At 48.6% G+C, this 22,435-nt stretch overlaps 1 protein-coding gene and 1 long non-coding RNA gene across 21 annotated transcripts in view; one reads left to right on the top strand and one right to left on the bottom strand.

Annotated features, from left to right (window-relative positions):
* Positions 1-7,948, top strand: part of KIF1B (kinesin family member 1B) — a 146,137-nt gene extending 138,189 nt beyond the window's left edge. For 13 of the 20 annotated variants that reach the window (XM_036255558.1, XM_036255572.1, XM_036255571.1 and 10 more), the window contains 8 exons: positions 1,297-1,442; positions 1,615-1,854; positions 3,309-3,380; positions 4,511-4,632; positions 6,285-6,434; positions 6,796-6,988; positions 7,193-7,311; positions 7,849-7,948. In XM_036255558.1, coding sequence (XP_036111451.1) covers positions 1,297-1,442; positions 1,615-1,854; positions 3,309-3,380; positions 4,511-4,632; positions 6,285-6,434; positions 6,796-6,988; positions 7,193-7,311; positions 7,849-7,891 — 1,085 coding nt within the window. In that variant the 3' untranslated portion in view covers positions 7,892-7,948. The remainder of the gene's footprint in view (positions 1-1,296; positions 1,443-1,614; positions 1,855-3,308; positions 3,381-4,510; positions 4,633-6,284; positions 6,435-6,795; positions 6,989-7,192; positions 7,312-7,848) is intronic. The other 7 variants (XM_036255554.1, XM_036255567.1, XM_036255561.1 and 4 more) reach the window with 1 other exon arrangement.
* Positions 7,949-12,119: 4,171 nt separating this feature from the next.
* On the bottom strand, positions 12,120-22,270 carry LOC118626183. Its single transcript, XR_004958873.1, has 4 exons — positions 22,237-22,270; positions 21,091-21,130; positions 19,355-19,439; positions 12,120-12,537 (listed from the first exon to the last, which is right to left on the bottom strand). It is a non-coding gene; the product is annotated as an uncharacterized LOC118626183 (long non-coding RNA).
* Between the last annotated feature and the right edge of the window lie 165 nt (positions 22,271-22,435).

Genomic DNA, 22,435 nt, shown 5'->3' with positions numbered 1-22,435 from the left:
AGGTTGCTGGAGTCCCAGATATGGCGGCCGTTTGCGTGCCCCATGGGGGAAGGGCTCACCAGAGGAACAACAGCCTCCACCAGCACATCTGTTCTTGAGAAAGCTTCCCTACCACTGTCACCCCAGTGCTAAACTCAATTCTTCCCCATATGTCTCTGGTGCCTTTCAAGCTGCCTTCCCCTTGCTGGAGCCCAGAAAGAGCGAGTCCAAGTAAGCCCGTGTGTTTGGGCCCTTTAAGAGGAACTTTCTGGGGCTCCAAGAGCCTCAGCCTCCCTCACCCTCAATCCCTGATGGTTTTACAGCCAAGAGTTATGGGATCTTCTCTTCCTGGCACTGGAACCCTGAGCTGGGGGGCGTGGTGTGGGACAGGGACCCCTCACTTCTCAGGGAGGACTTTCACAGCTGAGGTGTCCTTTTGATTTTTATCTGCCACAGGTGGGTGTGGGACCAGCCTGTCCACGCCTCCGCCCCTCCTACCAGTCTTGATGTGGCTTTTTAAATTTCGTAGTTGTAGGACTTCCATTCAGCTTAGCATCAGGTGGTTCTGAATGATGGCTGTTCTATAGTTTAGTTGTAATTTTGATGTGGTTGTGGGAGGAGGTGAGTACTGCCATTATATGCTACCATCTTGACCGGAAATCCAAAAGCAGGGTTTTTAAAAACCATTTGGTTAAATTTGCATTTGAATCATTTTAGAAAACATATGGAAAGAGGTCAGGGATTGCAGGTAAGATTTATATTTAAAAAAAGAAGACTTTGAGTATGAATCTAAGTCCCAATAGTAGCTAATTATAGTGTTCAGAGAGTTCCTTGAGGAATTTTTTAATTAACACAAATTCATGTGTTTTGTATGTAAGAAGAGTTTATTAACATTTTAAAACACTAATGAGTGATGGTGGGGGTTAGAGCCATCTGTCATTTACCATTCTACTTGAACTACTAAATGTGGGGGTGTGTAAGTGCATGTGTACAGACCCTCTTTTTCAGACAGGTGTAATTTTATATATTGGGAACCATACTGTACAGACTATTTAATTTCCTCTATATTTTTACATAACATAACAACATTTTCTCAAGTTGCATTTCAGTCTTCATAATTATCAGAGAATATAAACCTTTAAAAGAAATTCAGAGAGTTACTTTGGGAAAAAGGGGATGAATTGTTATTAATTGACAAAATCCCATGTTTCTGGACCAAGTCTGTCTTAGTTCACCATGTATATGCATTGTTAATGCATTTTGAAGTTAATTGGAATTGGATAGTTCTCACTAAAAAGTTGTTTCCTCTTGTCTCAGGCATGCAGAGGAGGAGAAGAAAAATCTTGGACACATCAGTGGCATATGTTCGGGGAGAGGAGAACTTAGCTGGCTGGCGACCCCGTGGAGACAGCCTCATCCTCGAACACCAGTGGGAACTGGAGAAGCTGGAGCTCCTCCATGAGGTATGGTGGAGGTGCTGAGGGGAGGAGATGCTCAGAGAGACTCTGGCAGGAGTCCGGAAATATCAGTCATCCGGTCGCCGCCCCTGTTTTCGATCACAGTGAGGCCTAACACTTTACTACTAAAATCATAATGAGCTTGTGTTTGCTGAGGCAACAGTGTTGTTCTTCTTAGGTAGAGAAAACCCGCCACTTCCTGCTGCTGCGTGAGAGACTTGGTGACAGCATCCCCAAATCCTTGAGTGACTCGTTGTCCCCCAGCCTGAGCAGTGGGACCCTCAGCACCTCCACCAGCATCTCCTCTCAGATCTCCACCACCACCTTTGAAAGTGCCATCACACCCAGCGAGAGCAGTGGCTATGACTCAGCAGACATCGAAAGCCTGGTGGATCGAGAGAAAGAGCTGGCTACCAAGGTGTGACTCCCTTCCCTTGGCTGGGCATGCTCCCAGTGAGACTCGGAGCTGGTCAGTCAGTTTCATTTTCATTTCCTTCTTTCTTTGAGGGTCTCTGTTTCAAGGCCTACTCTAATACTATGAATATAGAAATAAATAAGACTCAGTTTCTACTCTTTTTTTTTTTGGCATTTATCTTCAGATAGAGCAGGAGGGAGAGAGAGAGAGAGAAACATCGATGTGAGAGAGACACATCAAGTGGTTGCCACCCACACGACCCCAACCAGGGCCGGGGACAAACTGCAACCGAGGTGTGTGCCCTTAGTGGGAACCAAACCCAGGACTCTCTGGTCCGCGGGCCGACGCTGCAACTGCTGAGCCAAACTGGCCAGTGCTCAGTTTCTACTCTTAATTAGCTTACATGCAAATGGTACCAAGCATATAATAGAGGTGTATGTCTAGGTGCTGTGGGAGCCAGAGGCAAGGCCTCCACTGGAGGGAGCCAGCCAGGGCACCGTGAAGGGTCTGTGCACTGTACTAGAGAGTTTAGAGTGTCTTCAGAGTGACGTGGAAATATTTTACACAGGTATTTATGTTTTAGAAAGACTTCCTTGGCAGTAATAAAGAAAATGGATTTGTGGTGAAGAGATAGACTACAGGCAGAAAAAACTCTATTTTTTTTTAAATCCTCACCCAAGGATATTTTTCCATTTTATTTTCAGAGAGAGAGAGAGAGAGAGAGAGAGAGAGAGAGAAACATCGGTGTGAGAGAGACACATCTACTGGTTGCCTCCTACACAACCCTGACCAGGGCCAGTGACCGAACCACAACCGAGGTACGTGCCCTTGACCGGAATTAAACCTGTGACTCTTTGGTCCCCAGGCTGACGCTCTACTGCTGAGCCAAACCGGCCAGGGCAGAAAAAACTCTTTATTGCAATAATCCAAATGAGGAGAAATAATAAAAGTTTTTATCTAAGACAGGTGTGTGGGGGTGAAGAGGAAGGAGAATCATGGAAGAGACATTGGGAGGCAGAATTGGTACTTCTTGTTCCCTGAATGTGGTGGGCGAGGGCAGAGGGGTCATTGAGGATGACTCCCAGGCAAATGAGAGGGGTTTGTGTCTATTTTGTTTTAATAATCGAATGGTGGTCTAATTGACTTAGGAAAATATATCCTTTCAGAAGTGTCCATGCTTTTTAGTGCCAGGACACATTACGAATGAAAGGGATGCTGTTGCATTCTTAAACACTTCTAAACTGTGGTGCTGCAGTATTCACTTTTATAGATTTGAGAATGACTTTTTATCCACTCATTTTATCTTCTTTATTGGGCATGTACAGGCTCCCTTGCTATGTGCTTAATTTCTAGTGCATCTGAGCTCCACTATGGGTCTTCGACATGTGATTTTCCCTTCCTGCCTTGCATCCATGGCTTTAACCATTGAAACTCACACTGCCCTCTCTCTTCCCTAGTGCCTGCAACTTCTCACCCATACTTTCAACCGAGAATTCAGCCAGGTGCATGGCAGCATCAGTGACTGTAAGGTGAGCAGCTCAGATTTCCTGTCCCCCAGTTTACACTGCCTTTAGGTGGCTTGATGTGGGCACAGTGTGATATTTGAGGATGTATGACATACCTGCTCTTGTACCTGATTTTTCAGAACACCGACTTCTGAAGATAAAATTATGTTTCTGTGTCTCTAAGTGATTATCAGATGGGAGCTATATTGGCTTTTCCCTGAATCCCTTGGAGGATGCTCTGTAGGGGGTGGTATGTTATTGTGTGACAAGGCATGGGTAGTCCTGATGTTCTTGGTGGCCTAAGATTATGTCACCTTCCACAAAGAGTGAGGTGAACACTTTAAAGAACTTCTGGGTTATTTACTCTGTTCTGGTCATCTTGACCTTTCTTGCCATTCCTGAAGCTACTCAAAGCTCATTCCTGCACCCTTGCTGTTCCTTTGCCCAAAATAGTCTTCTTCCAGATGTTCCCATCATTGTTCCCTGTGTGTTTCCTTTCTCAGTTACAACGTTGCTGCCTTAACCACCCAGTGTGAAGCCAACAGCTCCCTAAAACTTTCTAACCTCTTTCCCTGCTTCATTCTTTCTGTAGCACTTACTGCTCCCTGACACACTTTTTTTAAATCTGAGGATATGTTCCTACTGATGAGAGAGAGAGAAAAAGAGAGAGGGAGAGGGAGAGAGAAAGAAACATTGATCAGTCACCTCCCATACATGCCCTGACCAGGAATCAAACCCACCAACCTTTGGTGTAGGGGACGACACTCCAACCAACGGAGCCACTTCTTAATGTGTAGGTTGACTGGTTAATTGTCTGCCTTACTCATTTGGAATGTAAGCTCCCGCAAGGCAGGACCTCTGCCGTATTCTTAGAACAGTGCTTGCTGTGTCAAGTGCTCGGCTCATACAGACAAGGTCATTTCGTTAACCCAGGAGTCAGAGGCAGTATAAAAAGCCAGCCTTGCCTCTTCTGTAAATGTCTTGACTTCTAACGTGACGCTCAGGCCATAAAATGTTTATTTGTAAGGCTTGTTTTCTTGACTGACCTGAAGCAGAAAATTTATGAAAGTGAGGTCACTGGTTGTCAAAGCTTCTTATTGCAGAAGCAGTTTTTTCCATCCGAACCTCACTTGCTCTGTTCTGTTTGCTTCCAGTTGTCTGATATCTCTCCAATTGGACGGGATCCTTCTGTGTCCAGCTTCAGCAGCTCAACCCTCACGCCCTCCTCCACCTGCCCCTCTCTGGTAGACTCTAGGAGCAACTCTCTGGATCAGAAGTACGTGCCTAGATCTCACTGAGAGAAGCTAACCTGAGAACCAGGGGAGTGCCGGCCTCCCCTAGCTCGGTGGTTCTCGCTGAGGCAGCACCATCCCCTAGGCAGCATTTGGAAACATGGGGGAGCCTTCTCCGGACATCACAGTGCCTGGGGAGGTGCTGCTGACATCTTTCATATCGTGTCTTCCCAGCTTTCTACACCAAATCATTGGCTCCTCTTCTCATTCCCGATCTGCTCCGTTGTCCTTCTAGTCCCACCCTGTTATCCCGCCAGTCATATCAGACATAGGGAGCCCCATCTTGGGGGAAATATTTCAAAACTACTTTGGAAAAAAAAATTTTGGTGACACAATGAAATATATAGGTAAGGCTAATGGAGACAAATTTAGTCTGTAGCCCATGAGTTCATCAGTACGGTCACTTCTTTGCAGTGCATGTCAGACCCTTGCCCTGTCTCCATTCGTCACGTTCACCTGTCGGAACTCACCTAGTTACCATCTAGCTGTCTGTCTGTCTGTACCAACACTCACACAATTGAATGTGGCTGGAGAAGATTACAAAGCAGGTAATTTAATTAATTCTAGGATGCCATTGACTGTCCGACATTATTTTATGTGCCACTAAAAGAAAAAGCACTGCCAACTAAAATGTCACACTATCGATTACAAGATGCATCGCAATTCGAGGAATGGCAAGGCATTGGAAAATGGGCCTTCTGGAATTGACGAAACACAGCGAAGCAGGCTAAGCTGCTCTCTAAAGATGACTACACTACAGAGCACCGGAGTTATTTCTCCCATGACAGTCCTGGACGGTCCAGGGCGACGTGCAGCTTGAATGTGCACCTCATGGCCATCCAGGAATTTCCCGTCGGTTGGCTTTCTCTGCCATTCCCTTAAGGCAGTGGTAGCGTACGTTGCCGGGGAGGCTTGTTAAAGCCACATGGCTGAACCCCACCCAGAGTTCCTGATTCTGTAGGTCTGGGTTGGAGCCTGAGAATTTGAATTGCTACAGAGTTTCCAGGTGCAGCTGATGCTGCTGGTTAGGGGACCTCACTGTGAGAACAGCTGCACTAGAAGTGGCCTTGGGACTAAATAGAAACAAAACATAATGGCATTCATGTTCCAGACACTTCTGTTCAGAGGGCTTCAGAATAAGAGGGGGTCTGAGGAATGCCATGTTCATCAATGATCAGTTTTCTTTTGTAACTTTTTTTTTTTAACCCAAGGACATTTTTCCATTTTTTGTTCAGATAGAGTGGGAGGGGGAGAGAGAGAAAAACATCGACATGAAAGGGACACATCAAGTGGTCGCCACCCACACGACCCAACCAGGGTCAGGGACAAACTGCAACCAAGGTACATGCCCTTAGCGGGAACCGAATCCGGGTCTCTCTGGACCACAGGCAGACGCTCTAACTGCTGAGCCAAACCGGCCAGGGCTCCTTTTGTAACTTTTGAAGGATGACACCAGTTGAATTTGGAATTACCCCTCTGACGCCAGTTTGTCTTCTCAGCCTTGCTCTTTGAAACTGATGTTTGCTGGGCCCCTGGTGTTCCATGAGAGGCCTTGTTCCTCCCGGTGGGCTGGTTGTACGTATTCTGCACCGACCTCACTGAAGCTCTTGTTACCCCTAACCTCTCTCTTTTAAAGGACCCCAGAAGCCAGTTCCCGGGCCTCTAGTCCTTGTCCAGAATTTGAGCAGTTTCAGATTGTCCCAACTGTGGAAACACCCTACTTGGCCCGAGCAGGAAAAAATGAATTTCTCAACCTTGTTCCAGATATTGAAGAAATTAGACCAGGGTGAGTACTATATTGACCAGAGAGGCGGGTATAAAAACAAATCAGGAAGAACGTACTCCCAGCTCTTCCCTGAGGTCTGGTCTGTGTTACAGTCCGATGCACATGGATCCGGCGTAGACGCCCTGGGCTAGGTTTCTGTGTCTGCTGTGTCTTACAACACCCCGCAGTCAGCCAGCACGCCACTGGTCCTCTGTTTGCTGTCGCTGGGTTGCTTTGGCAAGTAAAGTTCTAGGCCAAAAAGATCACTTTCCTGTGTAGTTCACATGAAGAACTTGGCCTAGGTGGGACATATTTGGATGGTCTTCAGCTCATGATCACTGTTTTTGTGAGAAACGGACCTGTCTTGTCTTGTCCTTTTCAGCTCCGTGGTTTCTAAGAAAGGGTACCTGCATTTCATGGAGCCACTTTCCAGCAACTGGGCTAAACATTTTGTTGTGGTCCGTCGCCCTTATGTCTTCATCTATAACAGTGACAAAGACCCAGTGGAACGTGGCATCATTAACCTGTCCACAGCACAGGTGGAATACAGTGAGGACCAGCAGGCCATGGTGAAGGTCAGTCCTGCCCTCTCTTGGCTTTCCATTGCCATGCATGCCCTTCCTCTTTGAGTTCTGGATGCTGGTGTGTATGTGGCATCTGTCCTGTGATCTGGCTTTCTGAACCTTCAGTGTGAAGTGCTGTTAGCCCTGTGAATGTGGCAGGTGGTCCCCGTTGCTCGTAGTCCTCGTAACTTTCTCATCTACCTGCATCTCTTTCAGACTCCTAACATCTTTGCTGTATGCACAAAGCACCGCGGGGTCCTTTTGCAGGCCCTCAACGACAAGGACATGAACGACTGGTTATATGCCTTTAATCCACTCCTTGCTGGCACAATACGGTAAGAAGCTGTCCCTGTGTTTCTTTCCTCTCCTTGGCTTTTGGTCCCAGGGACATCAGTATAAATAGGGAAGGAAGTCTTGTTGCAAACAGATTTAAAATAGAGGAAGGACAGGGGTGTAAGTGTGGTTGTAGGGTGGTGATGAGGCCTCAGCTTCTCATAAGCTGTCATCTGGTGTCCTGAGCAGCTGAGGAGACTGGTCACATTTCCATTCAGTTGATGTCCTGCTTTGACTTTTTGTTCTCAAGGGATCTGCAGCCAGGGTCTGTGGGACTAAGGGAAGGTGTGAGGCCCTTAATGGTCTGTCAATCAGTAGTCAACACTATGATCCAGACTCACATCCCAGGAGGGGCTTCTGTTCCAGGGCCCCGGCCGGGAAGACCACAGCCCAGCCTGTTTGTTCAGGGAGCCTGGAGACCTGGGCCTGCGGTGCAGTTTAGGAAGAAGTCCAAGGAGGGAACTACGGGGGAAGAGACCTGTGAGGGAGGAACATCTGAACCCAGTTTTCTAACCCGCCTCTCTGTATGTCGCCCGTAGGTCCAAACTCTCCCGCAGATGCCCCAGCCAGCCGAAGTACTAAGGACTCCCTGAGCACCCTCACTGACTTCCCAGAGATAAAGGAAATGTTACCTCTCATTTCTCTTTGTGATTCTTGACGGTTACTCTTGTATGCAATCCTGTGGCTTAACTACTTTTCCCTCTTGTCCAGCACTTTTTCTAGCTCCTGTTCCCATCTCCATTGCTCTGTACTCTCTTTCTTTTTCCTGTGCTGAGAATCTTGTTAGTAGCATGTGGCCTAACAAAAGGGGAAAAACAAAAACAAAAAACAAAAACCCAGAGGTAAATCCAGTGAATCTCCAAATTATTTTTGGTATATTTTGGCTTCCTTTTGTATGACAGCTCCCCATTGTGACCACCTCTGATGTCTGTACTGCTGTCTTCGGGCATCTGTGTCTTTTTTCAAGATGAAACATATCTATTTTTTTCTTTTCTCTGTTTGTGATATCACTTTAATTTTTCTTGGGTGGCTTAGAGACAAAGGGAGGAGACATCTGGCCTTTTTAGAACTTGAGAGGAAAAAACTTGCCTTTTTTCTTCTGTTGCTTTTTTCCATCACTAACCCCTGCATTTTCCATTCAGGGAGAAGGTTGTGGTTAGCTCAGCAATGGGACAGGTGTAGTCCCTGAAATCGAGGCTCAGTAAGAACATGGTTATGCAGCCTCCAGTTAGTGGAAGAGAGGAGGGGAGAGGTTCTCAGCAGGCCCCAGAGAGTAGCCACTGCTGACCTTGTCCGAGGGACGAGCCAAGGATATCGGTGGTGGGCCATGGGTGGGGACGGTCAGTACAGGGTGCTTGTGGTGGCTCAGAGCAGGGTTCCTGTGAATCGTGCTTCACAGCTGGGAGGGGAGCCTCTTCTCTCCGTTTCTCAGTCCTGTCCTTGGCATTGGTGATGGTGAAACAGTTTGGAATCAGTGAGATGTCATACACAAACGTCCCACAAGGGGGAGTGTTTCCCTTTCTGATGAGGAACTTGATGGTCATTGTGTAATGCTGGGTAATGACCTTATAAGTGTTGTAGCTCCTTTTGATCAAGGAAATGTAGCTTTCAGGCATAAACTTGGAAGTCTCTTCTGAATCCAGTGGTTATTTTCAATCATCCACTGAAAATACTTTCAGTGACGCCTGTGCCCCATACTCACAAATAAGCAAACATGGCAGGCTTTGCTTTCTGGATCCTAGGGTTAAACCCCGCTGCCTTCCAGCACTGAGATCAGAACAAAAGGACATGTGGGGGCAGAGAAGAGAGGCCTCCCCTTGCCCCTCTCCATCGGGCGTGGAAATGTTGCCGGGGAGAAAGGAGGAAGCTGGCCGTCTCCTGACAGAGTAGGCCAGCTGCTTCCGGAGGCCAAACCCGAAGACACTGTCTCCGCCGCCAGCGAGTCCCCCAGAGGGCCACGGAGGGCAAAGGCCTCCTGGCTCCTTCGAATGGCTTCACAGTTAGTTGACTCTGCAGTTAGTTGAGTGGTTGTTTGATATCATCCTTTACCTCACTTGCTCAGACCTCTCTGTTTGACCATCTTCCCTCGGGCATTCAGGATAGGATCTGCTTGTTCCCACTTTGTGGAGACTGAGGGTCCTCAGCCTTGAGCTTGCTGACTCTCAGGTGCTAGGGAGCTGGAGGGTTGTGCACTCTCTGCAGGGTAGTTGCTGGGCAGGCTCATCATCACCCAGACTGTTTCCTCCCCATCCGGGTTGGGCTCATGGCAGGGCGGGCTCCCAGCTGCACTCCTGTGATTGCCTTGCCGAGAGGAGGCGAGGGCCTTGGAGAGCTTCGTGTGAGCTAGCGTGGGAACACGGGCTGCGACCTTGTCTGAAAAGTGGGCGATCAGAACTCTAGATTTTTAAAACTAACTTCTTCTCCTTAAAATATAGGTCACTAATAGTAATGTTACTAGTTTTTCTAAACGATATTTTTAATGTAGTTAGAGGTTTCTGCATTGTCTAATGGACACCACATGCCCTTCTGGTGTGTACTCAAAGCCAGGACCTGTCGGTGTTTAAAGACAGCTTCCTGGGCTGGAAATGAATCTGATTTCAGGGAAATGAATTTGAAGGTTGCTTTTAGAATTAAATTGTGGATGCTGCTGCTGCTAACAAAGTTTGATGGAAGGATCCATGTCTGTCTGATTGGAGGTGGGGAAGACTGAGAGAAAATCCTGCGATACACTGAAATGACTTTGTTTCTTCTAACTCAGTCAAAACTGGCCTGGAAAGTCTTTGCTTTGGAAGTGTCAGCTGTTAGAACAGGCTGGACCGGACTGTTCACAACATGCCAGGTGGGAAGGCCTCATGAGGACGCGGGGTCTCTGGCAGGTGTGCTTTCCCCGTCTGCGGGCCTCTGCTGCTCTGACAGGTAGACAGCCCCTGTTGTACCCCCTCTTTCTCTAGGGGTCCGTCTTCAGATCGGAGTTGGAACAGTTTCAGGGTTGGTGTTCCTTTCTGGACGGTTTGTTCCCAGTTTGACTCCCAGAGAGGGTTTATGACAGGAGCTCTTCACGAGGCTTCAATGAAGCCGTCGCGGCAGGAAAGTTAAGGAATGAACCTAACCTTTTAAGGAAACCACCTTTTGACGGTTTTTAAATTTCTTTTTCCCTAAATCACTCCTTTAAACAAGCAAACAAAAAGCATGAAGGAAACTCTTACACAAACTAAGGAGAAATGGATGCTAGTTAGAAGTAATGGTCTGCTCCCCTCCTTCCCCATCCTCCTTTCTCCTGCCAAAGCAAAATATGGCCTCACCACCCGCACCAAACCAGTGCTCACACCATCCTGCACCTGCCTGGGGGTCAGCCAGCTCTCAGGCCGGTGGGCGGGGCCAGCCAGCCTCTGCACACAGCCAGGAGCGCAGGGAAGGGCTGCTCTGGCAGCCGGCGGGCACCTAAATTCCAGTGCGCTGTTAAAACGGGGTGATGGCAAGGGAAAACGATTTTTCCCAGCTAGGAAACCACTGTTATTTTATATATCTCTTTCCCTCCGGCTCCGTAGAACTTACACAGATTCATATTTTTGATAGTTTCCAGCTCTTTTAAGATGAAGGAATAAATTAAGTCATTGTGAAAGGTCTTTTGGGATCTAAAAATACAATGACCTCCTGGTACATATTTCAAAGCAAAGACTTTGTTGCCTGCTGCTTGTTCTCTAATTTACAGGGATATTTAATTTTGTAAGGTTTTTGTATATTTATACAGCTGTGATTAATTGCACATTGGACTGGAAAAGAAAGGATGACCTAGCGTGTCGCACCTGTGGGTACTCGGCAACCTCGTGCTGTTCCCCTTGGGTTCTCCTAGACAGTGTCAGGGCTTGTTTGTTTGTTTGTTTGACTTGGGTCCTTCATTTTTCCGTTTGGTTCCCTTTTTAAAATGTGATTGTTAACCTGCTCCTTTAAGAAATTCTAATTCTGCTGCTGCTCTCAGAAGGTGTGCCGAATGTATCAAACAGGACTCTAACTTGTGTACTGCAGCTGTCCACTGTGGCCAACAACGACTCAGCCATGTGTGTGGCCAAACTCTTACTGTATGAGGTAGGCATGTATTGATTTGTGTTTCCTTAGAATTAAAATATCAGCTGAGAGATTATCTGCTTTTGCTGTTCAAAAGGCCATTTATGAAATTCGTATTCGAGCCCCATAAAATCTTATGAAAGCCTCTAATCATTGCAGGGAAGAAATTAGAGATGATCCAAATTTCATGTTAAAAACTCACAGCCAAATGGCTCTGCTCAGATGGGAAGTCTGAGCTGAGGTTGGTCTCTTGCCAAACCCTGGCTGTCCTGTGCTGTTTTCATGTCTTCGAGTTCCTTTTTCATGCTGCGTTTCTGGCATCAGTTCACCTGAGGACTCCTCAGCCTTCTCACGCCGGAGGCATCGTCTTAGACTTTGTGGCTCTAAAGCACTTGTTCGTTGAGATGTCAAGTCTTGTGTCCCACCCTTGAGCACTACAACAAAACCCATGGACATAAGTGGCCTTTTTGAACCAGGACTTTGCAAACTGATCTCTCCCCAGTGAAGGAGTTGAGCACATAACAACAATGGATGTACATTATTAATTTCAGATTTTCATTTTCATGTTTTATTATGTAAATATTATCTGATGTTTGGAGCTTGGGTATACAGAATGTAAATATAGTTCTCGTATTTGTACTAATTCTGGTTCTTTTGCTGTATAGCCTTAGATGTGCAATGCAGACATTATCTAACTGTGTATGGTAACCTTGCATCACGGAACTATTAGTGAACGAGGTCAAATAATAAAGGTACAACCAGTGCATCAGAGGGCTCTCCACGTGCATTTGTTGTTCACGCTGTAAGTGATATTTACACAGAGACTTTTCTTGACTTGTGAAGAAGATACTACTATTCCAGGACAAAAGTCACGATGCCATGGCCTACCTGTTCTTTCGGATCATTCAGCACTGCAGTCACTGTATGACCAGGAGAGCTAATGAGGTGCTGTTTCTTTGAAAATACTTTCTTCCCAAGCAGTGGCCATTTTAGATAGAAGATTTGTCTCCCTCACTCCCCTCACCCCAAAGCCTTTCTTGATATACCTACCAATGATTCTGTAGTGATTCTGCATTGGGGTGGGGTTGAAAATGTCACCATGTCGGCTTAATTTAACAAGCTCCTGTTGTTGAGCAGAGCTTGAGCTGGGATCACCATCCTGGCTGTTTGGGGAGAAACAAGAAGGAAGAGGGACCAGCATTCAGGCAAAAAGCAATGATTCTCACAACACACATCCCAGTGTCCACCTGTCCTGGTGCCGTCCAGATGCTGATGTGGCCTTCCCGTTTGAGTGGGAAGGACATTCCTTACACAAGTTATGTCAAGTGTCAAGTATCCCAGAGCAAAATAAAGCAGTCAGGGAAGGCCTCTCTTAGGGGAAGACATTTGCACTGACTCCGGAATGAAGGAATGGGTAGGCCATGCAAGTTCCCAGGCAAAGAGGTCTCCAAGCAGAGAAATCGAGCCCTTAAGACAACAGTGTTCTGTGTAGGTTTCAAAAATAGCAAGGAGACCTGCTTGGACAGAGCACTGGAGTCGTGCAGTCAGAAAGGAGCTAGGACTCAGGTGGCGTAGGCTCAGGTGATTCTCATTTCATTAGGGAAGTAGGGAGTCAATGAAAGGTTTTGAGATGATGACATGACCTTATAAGTCATGTGTCGTTTAACGATGGGAATGCAGCCCAAGAAACGTGTCATTAGATGATCTTGCACGGACATCATGGAGTGCACCCACACTGACCTGGGTGACCCAGGCACCTAGGCTCCTGGCAGACCATGTTGTAGTGGGTCCGTCATTACCTAGAAGTCCGTCGCGGTGTGTGACTACATGTGTTTTTAAAAGGCCATTCTGACTATAGAGGGGAAAATAGTTGGGGGGGCGGGCAGAGAAGGATAGGGGGCAAGTGCAAGAAGGGAGACAAACAAGGACATCGTTCCCCAATAATCCAGGGAAAGGGTGGCAGCTGGGACCAAGTGCGAGCAGCAGAGGCGGGGAGAAGTGGTCGCATTCAGGACATGCTTATTTTTTATCCTCACCCAAGGACATTTCTCCTTTTTCTGTTCAGATAGAGTGGAAGGGAGGGAGAGGAAGAGACAGAGAAAGAAACATCGACATGAAAGGGACACATAAAAAGGCTGCCTCCCGCATGACCCCAACCGGGGCTGGGGACGAACCACAACCAAAGTACGTGCCCTTGACCAGAATCGAACCCGCGACCCATTGGTCCGCGGGCCGACGCCCTAACACTGAGCCAGACCGGCCAGGGCTCAGGACACGTTCAACGTTAGAGCTAACAGTTGGCTGCGGAGCTGCACGTGGAGTCGGAAGGAGAAAGGTCGCTCAGGATGCGGGCTGAGCAGAAAGCGCCCGGGGCAGTCTCCGGGCTGGTGCTGAAGTCGAATCTGATTTTGGTCATGTTCACGTTGAGATACCAACGTTCCCACCTGAACGTGTAGTCAGTGAGGCCGCTGGGTACAGGACTCGGGGTAGAGGTTGGGGCTGGAGACATACATTTGGCAGTGGCCGGCCTGCGGGTGACAGCTGACGTGATGGTGAGTAGACCTGGCGAGTGTAGCTGGCGAGGACCATGACTTGGTCAGAAGGAGGACACACAGCGAGGATGGAGTGGCCTGCGGAGCCAGAGAGCCGGGCAACCCAGTCAGGAAGCGCTCGCCGGGGAGGAAGTGCTAGCTGTGCCCGCTGCGGCTGGCAGGTCGGGTAGGGCCGGCTGTGCCCGCTGCGGCTGGCAGGTCGGGTAGGGCCGGCTGTGCCCGCTGCGGCTGGCAGGCCTCGAGAATAGGGGTCTGGGAGGTGCGAGGGAGCCAGTGGGCGCCGCCTTCTCCCACATCCAGAGCCGCCCAAGGAAGAGTGAGGCAGGTGGGAGATCAGAACAGCACCTTTGTCACTGTTACACGTGTGGTTGGAGAATGTGGCGCCCTCGGTGGATACATGTTTCCTGACACCGAAGCCCGAAGCCCGGATGCAGAGGGTTGGGAGCAGCGCTCCTCGCACTTGAATGTGCACCAGACTCATCAGGGATGGCAGCAGACTGCAGGAGCAGGCCCGCGGTGGGCCTGAGACTCTCCATCCCTCCTAAGCTTCCATGTGACGTCTGTGCTGCCACTCTGAGTAGCAGCAGGACAGAGGCACAGCAGAGTATGTGGCTGGAGGCAGCCCAGGGCCTCCCAGAGGGCGGAAGTGGCGGCTGCCCATGCTCCGGGGCTCCTTCCAAATTCCCAGGACCACCCTTGCCCTCCTGGGGGTCTGTGGGAAGCTGACAGACCAGGAATGTTCCAGTGGGGGAGCTCACTCCGTGTGGGAGGAGCCACCGGCAGTGCCTGTGCCCCAGCAGGGAGTCGGGGAGCAGAGCATTTTCCCCAGTGGAACTGAAGACAACCAGCTGGAGTGGGTCCCCGGGAGAACAGAGAGGAGGCTGAAAGAATGCGTACAGATCTTTTTTTCAGAGGTTTTTGCTGTCGAGGGGAGAAGAGAAGGAGACACGGGGTCAAGGAGAGGGTTTGTGGGAGGAGCTAGCCCAGCACGTGTGCTGACTGGACTGAAGGAACTGGGAGACCTGACCTCAGGAAAGGAGTGGCCCCTTTGAGGAGGACGGTGGGATGGGGCCCACACGCCCTGGAGAGGTAGGTCCTGACCCTCAGGGAGCACTGCGGTTTCCCCCAACGCCAGGACGCACCGCAGTGGGCGGCAGCCGCCCGCCCTGATGGGAGTGTAGCTGTCTCCGGAGCATCGCCTTCTCGCCTTCTCGCCTTCTCGCCTTCTCGGGGACTGGCTGGTCTGGGGCAGGTCATTCCACCGGGCTTTTCTTTTCATCCTCACCCCAGGATGTTTTCCATTTATCATCAGATAGAGTGGGAGGGAGGGAAATGGGTGGGGAAACATCTATATGAGAGAGACACACCGACTGGTTGCCTCCCGCACGACCCCACTAGGGCCGGGACGAACCACAACTGAGGTACATGCCCCTTGACCTGAATTGAACCTGGGATTCTGGTCCGCAGGCCAACGCGCTAACCGCTGAGCCAAACCGGCCAGGGCGTCCACTGGGCTTTTCATTTAAACTGAATCTATTTTGTTTGTTTTTTTTTAATTGATTTTTAGAGAGGAAAAGCAAGAGAAAAGAGAACCATCAACTTGTTGTTCTACTCATGTGTGCATTCGCTGGTTGATTCTTGTATGTGCCCTGACTGGGGATCGAACCTGAAACTTGGGCGTGTCAGGATGACGTTCTAACTAGCTGAGCTACCTGGCCAGGACCTAAACAGAATTAGTTTTTATGAAGCTGTAACTGGAGGTTTGGTCCCTCACTTAGGGTCGCTCTCTGAGTCACCATGCCTTTTGCAAAGTTGATACTGTAGAATGTCAGGAGGTCCCAGGGAACGGTGCACATTTCACTCATTGCTTTTCTATCTGATTTTCTTGTCATTCCATTTTTGACTGAGTGGAGAGATTTTTCCACTTTCCCTTAGGACTGTCTCTGCACAGTCCTAAATTTTTAGCTTTTCTGAGCGCATCACACGTTTATCTGGCTTAAGAATGTGTGGTCTTTGGGTTTTTACAAAATTTGCTCTTCTACCTTGCATGTGAAGAAGTCGTTTGAATTCAGTTGCAGGAATTATACACCAAGTGAGTGGCAGAGTTGGGATTTTCAAATCTGCCCCAACTAGTATGTTACACACCCTCTTATGTAAGTCAAACAAAGGATTCAGCCCTGGGATGTTTGCAGAGAAGGGCTGTTTTTGTAGACTCTCTGCCCGTGCTTTGAGTTGGGATTTGGGGAATTAAGGCAAGGCCAAATGTTGTTAGGTGAACAGTAGTGTGAGTTGACTTTAAGCATTATAAGCCAAGCATTTGAGGATTTTCTAAAAACTAAAGGTCAGCATGAAGCTCTAACTCCAGCAAGCCCTGGCTTTACTGTGTCCATGGGGGCTGAGGGACATGACAAGGGGTACTGGCCTTTGTCCCAGCCTTGCTCTCCTGAATCCAGGCTGCTGTAGTTTTCCAACAGTCTTGGGAAGCAGCAATTTTTGCTGGTCGTTAGCTCCTTAACAAAGAAGTAAGAAGGCTATGTAGCATGTAACATTCGTAATAGAAGAAAAAAAATTATGGCTGTTTGATTAGAATTTATACATCTGCCTTAAAAGAAGCCTATTTAAGTCCTGGCCGGTTTGGCTCAGCGGTTAGAGCGTCGGCCTGCGGTCCAGAGAGACCCGGGCTCGGTTCCCACTAAGGCACATACCTCGGTTGCAGTTTGTCCCTGGCCCTGGTTGGGTCGTGAGGGTGGCAGCCACTTGATGTGTCCCTTTCCCGTCGATGTTTCTCTCTCTCTCTCCCTCCCACTCTATCTGAACAAAATATCGAAAAATGTCCTTGGGTGAGGATAAAAAAAAAAAAGAAGCCTATTTCATAGTAACTAGGGTGTGTCCAGATGTTTAGTCACATTGACTCAGCATAACTTCTCCCTTGACAAATCTCAGACTAGAGCAATCAATTTGTTCTGCAACATATCTGATAGTTGGCTTCCTTATAACCCAACCCACAGAAAGAGGAAGCAGTTGCAACAAAGTTGAAAGGTGTGAGAGGCTCTCTTGAAGGGAGCTGTTGTGTAAAGTCGGCTCTCTAAAATTTCTACAAGTACTGTTCAAAACTAGTCATTGAAAGTTAATACTAGTTTAGCTCTCCATTTAAAGCAACTACACATCTGTAATACACAGCTGTACCCACCTTCCCGGGGGAAATGTACGTGAGTTCGCATGCTGACGGCCTGCTAATACGGGCAGGACAGAAGGGTGGGCTGGCCCTCGGAGACCTGGGCTAAAGTTCACTTCTGCCGCTGGCTGGCTGAGAAAGTCAACTTCCCTGAGCTGAGTTTCTTTTCACATTAGGTAATAATAATGACATCTTAGAACGGTATAGCAATGTGAAGCTTACAAGCGTTAGGTCATTTTGACACGGGGAAGGAGGCGGGATGGACAGGAGGAGGACCCCCTGCACCCAAGGAGCCTGCAGATTCAGCCCCTAGAGAAGGGCAGGGGCTTGGGGTGGTCCCCTTGTCCTTTCTGAAGCCACTTCCGGCTCTGACCCTTGCTCCGAGGCTGTGCTGAAGCCAGCCTGTGGAAGAGGGATGCCAGGGGAGGCAGCACCCAGCTCAGCATCCAGCTCACTGTGCCCCGTGGTCGGTGCCTTCAGTTCAAGTCCCCAGACCCCGACCCCGCCCTGCTGGACTCGGTGAGGCTCTTACTGCAGACAAAAGGACTGTGCTGTGGGGGGTGGGGGGTGACTAGGGCAATACAAAGAGAATAGGGAATGCTCACTGCAAAAAATAAGAAAGCATAAAATTGGAAAAAATTACTAAAAACGTTTTAAGGCTCTTGAAATGGATCAAAAGCAGGCAAATTAAAAACCTTTTATTCTGGGGAGAAAAAACTACTAGACTTTCAGGTAAGAGCAGTAGAAGCCTGCAGCCTTCTTGCTCGGGACTGCTCCCCATTCCGCCTCCTCTCTGCTGGTAAGAAAAGTTGTTTTAACCGCTCAGGGCTTTGCTTAGGGGGCCGGGAGGGGAGGAGACGTGTAGCTTTTCTGTTGGCTACAACTGGCAACCTTGGTGAGAAATGAATGGTAGGAATCTGCAGCTTGCTAGCCTGAGGTCTCAGCCGGGCAGCGGACCCGTGGGAAACGAGAGCGCCGAGGGACTAGAGAAGCCCTCAACACACCCCTGGCTGATGGAAGCTGTCCGTGTGCAGGGGAGGCTCGGAAAGCCCGGCCGAGAGTAACCCCAGGAAAGCTAGACAGGCGGGTGCGCTGTGAAGGCAGTTCCCAGTGCACACACAGACACAAGGCCCAGGTGTCTGCACGCAGCATTCCCAAGTCATTGGCTGGCAACTAAGTTAAGGAGACACCGGGCAACGCTGAGGAAGCCAAGCTAAAAACAAGCATAAGAATAAAAAATCTGAACAGAGTACCAGCATATGTGAAGTGAGAGTTCTACAGGAGAGGAAAGAAAGGAAGGCCAGAAAAAATTATTTTAAGAACTAATGGCTAAGCCCTGGCCAGTTTGCTCAGTGGTTAGAGCATCGACCCGAAGACCAAAGAGTCTCGGGTTCGATTCTGGTCAAGGGCACATACTTGGGTTTCGGTTTGACCTCCAGGCCTGGTCAGGGTCGCGTGGGAGGCAACCAATTGATCTCTCTCCCTCTTTCCCTCCCTCTCTCCCTCTCCTCCTCCCTCCCACTCTGTCTGAAAATAAATGGAAAAATATCCCCAGGTGAGGATTTACCAAAAAAAACCACAAAACTTCTAAATGTGTTGAAGGACACTGATTTACAGTTCTGACTGTGAACCCCACAGGGATAACCACAAAGAGATCCACACCTAGACACCTCATAAGCTGCTGGAAACCAAAGGGACAGTTTTCCAAACAGCGAGAGAAACAGTACAGCATGTGCTGGAGCACGACAGTGTGGTTAGTTTGACTACTCATCAGAAACAGTGAAAGCCATAGCCACTGAAATGAGATACTCAAGGTGCTGAAAGAAAAAACTGTCAACCAAGAATGTTTTTATCCAGCAGAACCATATTTCAAAAATAAGGGCAAAATAAAGACATTCCCTGATTTAAAACAAACAAAAATAACATCGAGAGAAATGCTGGCACATCTGCCCTACAAGAAATACAAGTCACACTGGTCAGCCCCATGGACTTAAGCTCAGACTGAGGTGCATGTTCCCAGACGTACTGAGATGCACTTAGGGGGGGTATTTTTAATAGGGTGTGCTGGTGCCCCCTATTTAGGGCACCCAGGAGGGGTGCAGAACAGAAGGTAATGGGCATGGGGAAGAGGGGAAGACACTTGGGATGATGTGTGTTTGGATTAGGAAGATACTGCAAAATTCATGGCTACGTCATTGTCAAATGGGAATATTTTCTATAGCAAACAACTCAATTAATGGACCATTTCCACACCAGTCTTAGCTGGAATGATGAGACTCTTGCTTTGCAGGAAGCTGCAGAGGTGCTTGTCTGCCTTCTCCGGGTTTCACAAGGAAGCCTAGGAGCAATTGCTTGATTCAGTCCTATTTTCCACTTCAGTTATGTCTCCCGAGTCCTTTCCACTAAGAAGACAGAAACTAGCCTGGCCGGTGTGGCTCAGTGGATTGAGCGTCGTCCTATGGAATGAGGTCCTGGTTCGATTCCCAGTCAGGGCGCATGCCCGGGTTGAGGCTCGATCCCCAGTAGGGGATGTGCAGGAGGCAGCCGATAGATGTTTCTTTCTCACATCGATGTTTCTCTCTCTCTCAAAATCAATAAAATTATTTAAAAAATAAATAAAAATAGAGAAACTAGTATATGGGTACTAAGTACCAGACACAAGCTTCCATTTGTTTCCTTGAACCCTAGAGCTACCCTGTGAGACTTGGTTTTCCACATAAGGAAATTCTGAAATCCAGTAACTTGCCCCAAATTGCACAACTAGAAAGAAATGAAACTGAAGCCGGCTAAGGTCAGTGCAACAACAAAACTCATTTCTTCCCTCTCTCAGGCGCTTCCAGGGAAGATGTTCCAGATAATTTGTGAAGCCATCTGATCCGACTTGATAACATGCCGTCCTACCACCCAGGCTGTGTCTGAACCCCACGTTTTATTGTGAGGGACTTTGGACAGCATCTAATCCGTCCTCAGAGGGGCGGTTCTGGAGCCTCGCTATGTGACTCAGCAAGTCTGGGCTCACAGAGCCCGTTTCCTCAGCTCCAAAACACGAGCGTGGCTAGATCAGTAGTTCTCAGACCGGTTGGTCTCAGGACCCTTTACACTCTTAAAAATTATTGCAGACCCCAAGAGCGTTTGTTTATGGGAGTTACATCTATATATACCGTTTAAAGAATTAAAACAAACTTTTGAATAACGGTTTCCCAAAACAAAAGGAAACTGAGTGAGATCAGTGGTGTTTTAGACAATTTTGCAAATCTAATGTCTGGCTCAAGGCAGTTTACACAGACTGGATCCGCCTATCTGCCCCCACAGTTCATCTCTTTCATATCACGGAGCCTCTGGAAGACATTGAACACTTGTGAGGGAATGAGAATGAAAAAGGAAAATATGAATGAAAACTGGAAATAGTTTTGTGCCCACTTCCCCCTGAAAGGAGGGTCTCAGGGACCTCCAGGGGCCCCAGACCACCCTTTGTGAATTGTTTCCAAAGGTGATCCAAAAAAAAAAAAATAGACCACCCCCAATCAGAATCACCTGGGGGTCCTATAAAATGTAGGTTTTCTGGTCTGTGCCAGACCTGTGGTATCAAAATTCACATTTCACAAGCTTCCTTACCCATTCGTTTGGGGACACTGGCTGGGAGAGCTCACGATTCCTGCCAGCCTGGTTCAGCTGAGCCGACTATTATTTTCACCTGCTGTGGCAGAGCTGGGATTCAGACCCAGGTCTCAGTGCAGGGCTTTTGCCGGGCAGTGATGAAGCTACTTCACTCACCCTGGGTTGCCTAGATTACCTGTTCATCATCTTTGTAGTCACTCCTCTCCCCACTCAGGGAAGCACTTTGTGTGTAGCTTTAAGAATAAATTCTGGGTTTGCTTACAACTCTCTTTCTGCATCCAGTCAAAGCAAGAATAAATTCAGAAAAGGACCCCAAAGACAAGGACCTCTCTTCCCCTCAGGAGGAAGTTCTGTTCTAACCTTAGCCCCACCTGGAAGTCTGTACAGTGAGTCAGCCACAGTCCATGATCCCTATACCAGGATATGGGAGAGAGAAAAAGAAAAGGAGTGTGAGGCCTGGCTGGCACAGACCAGACAAATATGGAAGCAACGCAAGGAAAAGGACAAGTTCATATAAAGACTCTCTAGCGAAGAAAATCTAACGAGAAAATATTTACATACAAGATAAAGTAGATTGTGACATTTTGAAATTTCAGGGTAACATTCCATTATTGCATTAAAAAATATTGTTACTATGATTTGATGCCTAACTACTAATAGGACAAAACTGCCATAGTGGGACATTTGCTAACATAGGAGTATCTGTTAAAACCTATATGACAAAGTAATCTCTGCAATTAGTGTGATAGAAATAGCACCCACTGCGCAGGCTCCTTGAGTCAGTCACAGCTGGGCCACTAACTGGCATTAACTAGCTGTGTGACTTTTGTAATTGAACATCTGTTGAGCACGAATTATGTGTGAGCAACTGTTAGGTGATACGAAGCAAAAAAAAAATCCTAAAAAGTACTGCTGGAGCTAAGCCTCCTTCCCAATCATCTGCTGGAGATGGCAGGGTTCAGTGGTGAGGTCAAGATGCCTGGCACCGGGAGACGTTAGAGAAGGCATGAAGGACATGGTATTTATAATGCCCTGGACCGAGGGTTCCCCCTCACTCGGCCTCTGGTTCCTCAGCTGTGCAGGAAGGGGTTCAGCGACAGTATCTCCTAGCCCAGCCATCACACTCCCAGGAAGTCCATTCCCCGCCGGCCCTCTGCGCCTGTTTCTTCCCCTGCAAAAACGGGCCAGTCTCCCACACACGATCGTGTGAGGCCCAGCTTTCCTGCACCCCTTACACTTGATCAGATGCAAAAAAAGTAAAACCTGGGTCCCTGCCCGGAGTTGAGCGTACGATGCGGAAGCCCCACGTGTTCGGCAGCGAGGGGAGGAAGGAATGATGGACACTCGGACAGCAGACATCCCGGTGATTGGAAAACTGGAAAGGGCAGCCCAACCTGAAACACCATCCCGCACGGAGCTGCAGAGCAGAGCCCCGGCCCTGGGTGTCCCCCGAGTGGCTCCATCCAGTCCCCTCCGCCTGTCCCCGCGCCCAGCCCCCACCGGCTGTCAGGACGCACCCAGCCCTCTGCCGTTCGGGGCGCACCCTGGACGATGTCATCGATGCGCTCGGCACTCTCCTGAGTCGGCCCCGGGAGTGGGCGTGCCCGTTGCCTCAGGTGGTGTAACAGGCGCCAGGGAGGGCCAATGGTGTGTCTCCATAGCTCCACCCCTTCCTTCCGATTGGCTAGTGCCGGAAAGACCCGGCCAGGGCCTCGG

Source organism: Molossus molossus, unplaced genomic scaffold (genome assembly GCF_014108415.1).
Source record: "Molossus molossus isolate mMolMol1 unplaced genomic scaffold, mMolMol1.p scaffold_m16_p_12, whole genome shotgun sequence".
Classification (NCBI taxonomy): Eukaryota; Metazoa; Chordata; class Mammalia; order Chiroptera; family Molossidae; genus Molossus; species Molossus molossus.
This window is presented reverse-complemented; position numbering and strand designations above follow the sequence as displayed.